The 7,859-nt window shown below is 68.5% G+C and overlaps 3 protein-coding genes across 3 annotated transcripts; 1 reads left to right on the forward strand and 2 right to left on the reverse strand.

Moving 5' to 3' along the window:
- Window positions 1-121: 121 nt before the first annotated feature.
- On the reverse strand, window positions 122-548 carry MNEG_11708 (DNA-directed RNA polymerase II subunit A; the record flags this gene model as incomplete). The annotated part of the gene is made up of 2 exons (XM_014039818.1): window positions 122-133; window positions 189-548. 2 exons carry the CDS (start codon window positions 546-548, stop codon window positions 122-124), a joined length of 372 nt encoding a protein of 123 aa, XP_013895272.1.
- An 862-nt stretch (window positions 549-1,410) lies between these two features.
- MNEG_11709 (hypothetical protein) lies at window positions 1,411-4,603 on the forward strand (the record flags this gene model as incomplete). The annotated part of the gene is made up of 3 exons (XM_014039819.1): window positions 1,411-1,449; window positions 2,044-3,385; window positions 3,657-4,603. The coding sequence occupies 3 exons, from the start codon at window positions 1,411-1,413 to the stop codon at window positions 4,601-4,603; spliced, it is 2,328 nt and encodes a 775-aa protein (XP_013895273.1).
- A 239-nt stretch (window positions 4,604-4,842) lies between these two features.
- Window positions 4,843-7,512, reverse strand: MNEG_11710 (PsbP domain-containing protein 1; the record flags this gene model as incomplete). The annotated part of the gene is made up of 5 exons (XM_014039820.1): window positions 4,843-5,019; window positions 5,297-5,427; window positions 5,625-5,952; window positions 6,857-7,083; window positions 7,506-7,512. The coding sequence occupies 5 exons, from the start codon at window positions 7,510-7,512 to the stop codon at window positions 4,843-4,845; spliced, it is 870 nt and encodes a 289-aa protein (XP_013895274.1).
- Between the last annotated feature and the right edge of the window lie 347 nt (window positions 7,513-7,859).

Consider the following 7,859-nt stretch of genomic DNA (forward strand, 5'->3'; position numbering starts at 1 on the left):
CCCTCCCCCCATCTAACCGCCATCCCCGCTGCTCAGCCCAGGCCCACACCTCCGCACCACTGCTATCGCTGCCCCCGCCTCCGCCATCCACCATCTCCAGCCACCCAGCCACCCCAACAGCTCAGGGCCCCTCCTGTCTCCCGCCCCCATCCTCTTAACCACCCCCTTTCGCCCCCCAAAAACCTCACCTTGTCGATCAGCAGCTTGCTGTCGTGGTAGCTGACGCACCGCAGCACCCGCACCACCGTCTTGATGAACCCGCTGTGGAACATCGGCTTGGCCAGCTCGACGTGCCCAAAGTACCCGGGGCAGTCGTACATGTTGGCGCCGTCGGTCGTGCAGATGCCGCCAAACTTGTCCATTGTACCCATGCGGGGGTCGCTGAGGCCACCGGCCTTGGGCTTGCCCTTCTCGTAGATCTCATTGGCGTCCACTTTGCAGACAGAATACTTTTTGATCTCGTCTGGGTCCCAGACGCTGAACTGCACCGCCCGCACGCGCTTGACGGGCGCCTTGCTGTACGTGAAGCGGTCCTGCGTCGTCGCCATCCCGCCGGCGGCCAGGGGAGGGGCGCGCGCCCTGCGGACGGGGCGAAGAGCGCGCCGGGCAGGGCGCAGCGAGGCAGGGCTCAGCCGCAGCCGCGTGCCGTGCAGGCGCAGCTGCAGCAGCGGCGAAAACACGCTGTGCCGCGCAACGGCGCTACGCAGGTGCGCGGAGGACCCGCAGCACGCTCCGCCGGCCCCTATGCAGCTGTATAGCTGTCCCTTAGCACCGTGGGCTCTCCTGGCAGTGCTACAATATCGAACTGGGCGCTCACCACCCGCTCCTAGGCTCGCTCCTCTGCCCTCGCGCTTACAGGACCTGGAAGAAAGCCTTAAGGCTGTCCTTATCCTCTAACAGACCACCTACACTGGATCTGGTTGCGCCAAAGCAGGGCAAGGCGACTGATCTAGCGGGGTAAGCTGCTTCAAGCGGCTCCGCAATGGCTCATCGATAAATATACCGTGAATCCAACACATGACCACCCTCTAATGCCCTAGACAACTGATCGTCAGGGCTGCTGAAAGAGCTCACACACTTGGGACAGCAGCAGCAGCTGGGCAGCACTTGCTGCAGTGCTACTGAAGCAGCATCGGTCGCAGGGTGATGGCAGTGGTATTCAGCAGCAGAGATCCTCGATACAGTTGCCACACTTGTTTTGATGCAGAAGCCATCTCGTGAGCCAGGACAGAGACGCACCACCGCCATGCGCCGCTAGCAAGCCGCGTGCACTTCCTGGTCGTATACGCAGTCTTGTGTGTTTTATTGGATCTCGTGTCAGCCTCGTGTGCCAGCACGGCCCCTACAAGCGCGGGGGGGCCGCGGTCATTGGTCTGTGAGTGGCAAATCAGCCATCACGCGGCCCCATTGATGCTGAACGCAAAGCTCAAGTCGGATAGGAGTCTCAGGGTGAGCTGGCGATGCCCTTTGTAGTGGCACCACGCGGGGTTTGGGAGCCGGCCCTGTTTGCGCGCCGCCCGCGTGCGCAGCCGATGCACTTTTTTCGTGCATTTCCCGACCCGCCTGCCTCGCGAATGCACCCATGCAACCCAGGCCGCGTCCGCACGGGTGCGGCCCACGGCAGCGGCCGCGGTCTCTGCCGAGCAGGCTGCTGGCACCGCAGCGCCGCCGTCGGCGCCGCCAGCATCGGCGGCGCCCTCACCTGCAAGGCACGGCATCTTGCCACAGGCGCGCCGGCTGCGGCAGCAGCAGCAGCAGCATGCAATCGTTGCAGAGAGCACGGCTGGACCGGCACGGCCACGGCTCCGCTTGAGCGTGCACAAACCGCAGCAGCAGCAGCAGCAGCAGCAGCAACAGGGACAGGATGGCCAGCAGCACGAGCAGCGCGAGCATTGGCAACTGCACCAGCAGCAAAAGCCGCGCGCCCCGCTGCATCCGAGTCCACTCAGCAACAGCAGCAGCGGCGGCAGGGAGAGCCCAAGCGTCAGCAGACCGGGGGCCGGCCGCGGCGCGCCCCCTGGCGCGGCCGCCGCGCCGTCCCAGTTCGTGCAGCGCCGGGTGGTGCCCCTGGTGTCGCCCGAGCACATCACCGTGAACATCAGGAGGGCCCAGACGGCCCGCCAGGTGGAGCGCCTCTGCGACGAGTACTGGGCGCAGCTGTCGCCGCTCCACGTCAGCGCGTGCCTGACGCGCCTGGCGCACCTCTCCCTCCGCGGCGGAGGCGGCCAAGGCAAGGGCGGCGGCGATGATGGGGCCGCGGCGGACGCGCTGGTCGCGCGGCTGCTGGAGCGGGCGCAGAAGCTGCTGCCCGGCTTCCAGGCCCGCCAGCTGGCCAACACGCTGTGGGCGGTCGCGCGGCTGGGCGCGTCGCCCGGCGGCGCGTTCAGGGACGGCTACTACGCGTCGCTGGAGCGGCAGCTGCCCTTTTTCGAGCCGCAGCAGCTCGCCAACACGGCCTGGGCGCTCGCGGCTCTCGGGTGGCCCGTGCCGCGCCGCGTGACCCGCCTGCTGCTGTGGGCGGCGCTGCCGGCGCTGGGCGGCTTTGAGCCGCGGGAGCTAGCTTGCCTGGTCTCGGCCGCCTCGCGGCTGCCGACGCTGCCGGGGCGGCCGTGGCTGCTGCGGTTCCTGCGGGGGGTGGGCCCCCGCTTGGGGGAGTTTGGGGCACAGGAGGCGTCCGTGCTGGCGGCGGCGCTCGCGCGGCTGCACCAGCGGGACGCGCAGCTGCTGCGGCGGCAGCTGCCGGCGCGCCGGGCGGCAGCTGCGGGCGCGCCTCGGCAGCAGGCTGAGCAGGGGCAGCAGGAGGAGGTGAAGGAGGTCGGGCACGATTTGCAGGAGCAGCGGCGGGAGGAGGGAGCGGAAGACGAGCAGCTGGGGCAGTGGGAGAGCGCGCAGCAGGGCCCGGCCAGTGCCGGGCTCGTGCTGCCGCTGCCGGCGCGGTTCACGGGGGCGCTGCTGCAGGCGATCGAGCGGACGCTGCCGCGGCAGACGCCGCAGGGGCTGTCGTCCACGCTCTGGGCGCTGGCGCACCTCGGCGTGCGGCTGGGCCCCGAGTGGATGACGCGGTATTGGGACGCCGCCGCGCGCGAGCTGGCGGCGCAAACGCCCCAGGGGCTGTCGCTGACGCTCTGGGCAGCCGCGCGCCTGCGCGCCCGCCCGCCGCGCGAGCTGCTCGGCCGCGCCGTGCGGCTCTCGCGCGCCGCGCTGCCGGGCGCGCCGCCGCAGCACATGGCCAACACGCTGTGGGCGCTCGCGCGGCTGCGGGCGGCGGTCGGTGCGGCGTGGCTGGGGGAGTTCCAGCGCTGCAGCTACGCGGCGCTTGGCGCGGCGTCGGCGCGCGACATCACGTGCATGCTGACCGGGCTGCTGGCGTTGCGGGTCGCGCCTGGTGAGTGAGCGGGCCCCCCAAAAGACACACACGAACACACGCACACACACATGCGCGCACGCACCCAGATCCTGTGGTTCAGCAGCTCTGCGGCAGAGGGGACAGCGCAGGGCTGTGGCGCGCTGCTGCAACAGCGTCCTCCCAGGCATAGTTTTGTTCTGCTCGCGGCGCGCCATCGGGACGTGTTTGCTGCTGCTCACGCGCCGGCTCGGACACACCCCTGACCTCACGATTTTCTGGTGCTGCATCCTCACGCGCCGACGACCTGCAGGCCGCCGCTGGCTGGCGCGCTGCATCACGGAGCTCCACCACCGCCTGCCGTCAATGGCGCCCCGCGAGCTGTCGCTCTGCCTCCTCGCCCTCGCGCGCGCCGGCCAGGCGGCCGCGGCGGCCGCTGGCGACGGCGGCGCTGGCGCCGCGCCCCCGTGGCCTGGGCGCGCGTTCATGGCGGACTACTTTGCTGCGAGCGCAGCGCACCTGGAAGCGGGCCGCGCCGCGCCGCAGGGCCTCGCAAACACCGCCGTCGCTCTCGCGACGCTTGACTGCCGCCCGCCGGCCGCGTGGGAGGCGGCGTTCTTCCGGGCCGCGGAGCAGCTTCTGCCCAGCTTCTCGCCGCGCGACGTGGCGAGCACGCTGTGGGCGCTGGCGGTGCTGGACGTGCGGCCGCCGGCGGGGTGGATGCAGCAGCTGCTGGCGTCGATGCCAGTGCTGGAGATGAGTGCGGCGCAGCTGAGCGGCGTGCTGTGGGCGCTCGCGCGCTTGGAGGTGCAGCCGGGCGGCGCGTGGGTGCGGGCGTTTGTGCAGCGCACGCGGGAGGTCAGCGCCGCGCTCGAGGGTGCCGGTGCCGGCGCCAACACAGCTCCTCTCCGACAAGCCGTGGCGAACACAGGCGATGTGCCTGTTGGCGTAAACGGACACCACAGCATTGGCAGCAGCAGCAGCAGGAGCAGCAGCATAACCAGCACTCACACCAATGGCAGCAGCAGCACCAACACCTTAACCCCCACCAGCAGTAGCAGCGGCAGCGGCAACGGTGCCAGCAACGCATTTTCTGCCGTCATCCTGCAGGGCCTGACGGCCTGGGCCGGCGCCTCTGGTCGCCTGGACCTGGGCGCCGGCCTGCAGGGCGCGGGCGAGCCGCAGCCCACCGCGGGCGCGAGTGTCCATGCCCACGCCGACCCCGCAGTGGCTGCAGCGATGCAGCTGACCGCCCTGTGACTGAGCGCTGGGCGCGCATATGCCCACGTGCCTTTGTAAGACCACACGTTTACTTTTTGGTGTGTGCCCAAACGCAAGATAAAGGGGAACAATATATTTGCAACAACACAAGTGGAGTCCAAACATGGGTACACGGGGCCAAGAATCGCCCAAAAATTGCAGCGCAAATGATAGTCGGCGGCTACGCTGGCGAAAAACGGGGCAAGTGCGGCACGTCAAAAAGCCTGGGGGCCGCCCCCTCACGCCTCGACCTCCTTGACCCGGAACGACTGCTGCACCATGGCCACCACCGTGCCCGACTTGTCCTCGAAGCCCTCGCTGGCGCTCTGCAGCCGCAGCTCGTACAGGCGGTTGTTGGCGACACCCAGCGTGGTGGTGAGCCGCCTGTCCCACTCGAGGCCGTACTGGTTCATGACCTATGGGGCGGCGAGGTATTGGGGTTTGGTTTGTGTTGGTAGCGTAGTTTGGAAGGGATAAAGCAGAGGAGATGGCGGTGGCATGTGGGGCGGCGGCGGCGGTCAAACGTCGGTCAACGCCAGGCTTCCCACTGCTCGGTCGGCGCTACCCCCTGGTTCTGCATGTGCGCACTAGCAGAGACCCGGGCTGTGAAAATCTTGTTACAAAGGAAACACGCCAGCCATCAGTCTTGCGGCCGCTTGTCGCGGCTTGACGGGGCGCCTGGCGAGGGCGCACCTCTTGCTGCGTGGTGGCATAGGCGTTGCGGGAGCCGTACGACGCCATGCGGATGACAATGTCGTAGTAAGTCCGGCCGTCGTCGGCGACGCGGCTGTCGGCGGAGATAATCTCGCCCACACGCTTGATGCCTGGCAGCAGGTTGAGGGGGAGTGGAAGCGGGCAGCGGCGGGCTAGGTGCGGCCGACAAGCCTGGCGCAACGACCATCCGCATGCAGTCTACGCGCTGCGGTCAAAGGGTCAAAGCGTCCTGACGAGGCCATGTATTCCTGCATGCCCGTCGCCTTGTAAAATGATGTGGCCACCAATGGGACCGCCTGTGACCCACCTAGCCGCGTGGACATGAACTCCTTGTTCAGGTATTGGTCGAGCTTCGTCTTCGCCGCCGCCTCTGGCGTCCCCAGGTCCAACACGCTGCTGTATCGCGAGCTGGAAGGAGAGGATATGTCAACGAACAGGTTCTCCTCGATGTTGAAGGGGTTGCGGAGGAAGACGTCGTTGCCGGAGGTGGTCACCGGCGACCAGAGCTCAGGGTAGAAGAACTCGTAGCCGTCGAGCTTGTCTACGAGCCGCTTGAAGCCCTTCGGCACGGAGACAAACTCTGCTGCGGCCGGACTCGCCGCGATCAGGCTCCCCACGACCGCAGCACCCGCGCTCTGCAGCAGCAGAGCGCGCCTGGTTTGCTGCTGCTGGTGGTGCTGCCACTGTCCCTCAGCCCGAACCCGCACGCATGCCACTCGTCCCGTGCATCTGCACTGCGTCTGTCTCAACGCGCTGCCGCTAAATGGCCGCTGCAGCTGCGCCATTGCCGAGAGATGATCTCAAATCCGAGGAGATGCCGGGTTGTTCGTGTATGAAGTGAGTCCTGCGAATCAATTGTGGATTTCTTGATTTTTGATGATGCACGCAGCCCACGTCGGTCCCATGCGCGGGTGCGCCGCCTGCCCGCCCGCCGCAGCTGCGGTTTGTGTTCGGCACCAGGTGACGGTGGGTGTCGGTCGCCTGCAGCACGCCGATCACGATGGGTGCCCCGGCAAGCCCTTACATTTATCCGAGCGACCGCCGCATGCTCCTCAGCAGGCCTTCCCGCCTCGCCGCCCACACACTGGGTCAAAGTTCCACCTTTTCGGACAGGGCCAGGGAGACGCTTGCCCGTTGCTGCAAGGATCAGACCGTCCTTCCCGAAGCCAGGCACCCCTCGCACGCGAAACGGGGGAGAAGACATCAAAAGCTGAATACAGCCCGAGTGCAGGGCGACGGCCACAAAGAGGGAGGGGTGCGGCTCTGGCAACCCTGCTTGCCAGCGCCGCCGACTTGTGGTTCCAAGGCAGGCCCTCAAGCAAGGGTGGCGCGCTTCGCCTTTCCCTTTGCGTCAGCGCGCGCCTGCCGGTTCGCAATCTCAGGGTCCCGCCCCTCCATAAACCTGGAGTAGATCCCCTCCAGCCGCGCCCGCTCCGCCCGCGGCAGCGACGGCCGCGCGCGCGATATCGCGGCCTGCAGGTGCCGGTCCGCGACCCGCGGCGCGCCCCCGGCGCCGCCCCCGGCCCCCGCCGCCCCCACCGCTTCCGCTTCCGCCGCCCCCGCCGCGCGTCGCGCCAGCGCCGCCTCCCTGGCTGCCAGCTCCTCGTGGACCGCCGCAAGCTGGGCCTCCGACAGCAGCGCCGCCAGGTCAGCGCCGCTGAGGCCGGCCGCGGCGCCGTGCGCCGCGAGGGCCGGCAGGTCGGCGTCGGGCGCCAGCGGCGTGCGGCGGCTGGCGGCGCGCAGGATTGCCAGGCAGGCGGCCTCGTCTGAGCGATGGGCCGGGGTGAGGTGGGTTTAATCACAAGTCAGCAGGTTGGGGTGCTGGCTGATCAGGAATGGGTTGGGGTGGTGGGTTGATTAGGGTGGTGGGCTTTTGTATCGTGTGAGTCGGTGTGAGTCAGGCATGGCGATTACAATTGGTGGCGGGGCGGGTGGCGAGGACGGCCGGGCAGCTGCAGGGGTAGATGACAGGTTCAAAACCGCAGCCCGGGCGTTGCCAGATCGCTGCCCCACCGACACAACCCCCCGACGCCTTCGAGGCTGCTGTGCCTCAAGAAGCCTCACGCCCAGCCCGCCCGCTCGGCTGCCGCGCAGCATGGCAGCACAACTCGCCCCCATGCCGGCCTTGAAACCTCCATCACCACCGACCCACGCACACAGCCACCCACTCACAAACACACATACACACCTGGCATGCCGCAGTGCACGAGCCTGTCCAGGCGGCCCGGCCGCAGCAGCGCGGCATCAATGAGGTCGGGGCGGCTGGTGGCGGCCAGCACGGTGACGCCCTTCAGGCCCTCCACGCCGTCCAGCTCGGTCAACAGCTGGTTGACCACCCTGCGGCGCGGCGGCGGGCGCGGCGGCAGTAGGGGGGGCGCGGTTGGGGTCGGTCGGTGGTGTGAGGCAAGCTTCGCGTGTCGACTGGGTGGGTGGGCGAGGAGCTCAGGGGACGGCACTGGGGAGAATTCAGGCGGCGTCTGGGCAGGCTGCCCCCGCTGCCAGCACCGAAACAAGGTGCCCCTGCGCACCCCCGGCGCCCAGC

Source organism: Monoraphidium neglectum (assembly GCF_000611645.1).
Source record: "Monoraphidium neglectum strain SAG 48.87 unplaced genomic scaffold scaffold02872, whole genome shotgun sequence".
Lineage (NCBI taxonomy): Eukaryota > Viridiplantae > Chlorophyta > Chlorophyceae > Sphaeropleales > Selenastraceae > Monoraphidium > Monoraphidium neglectum.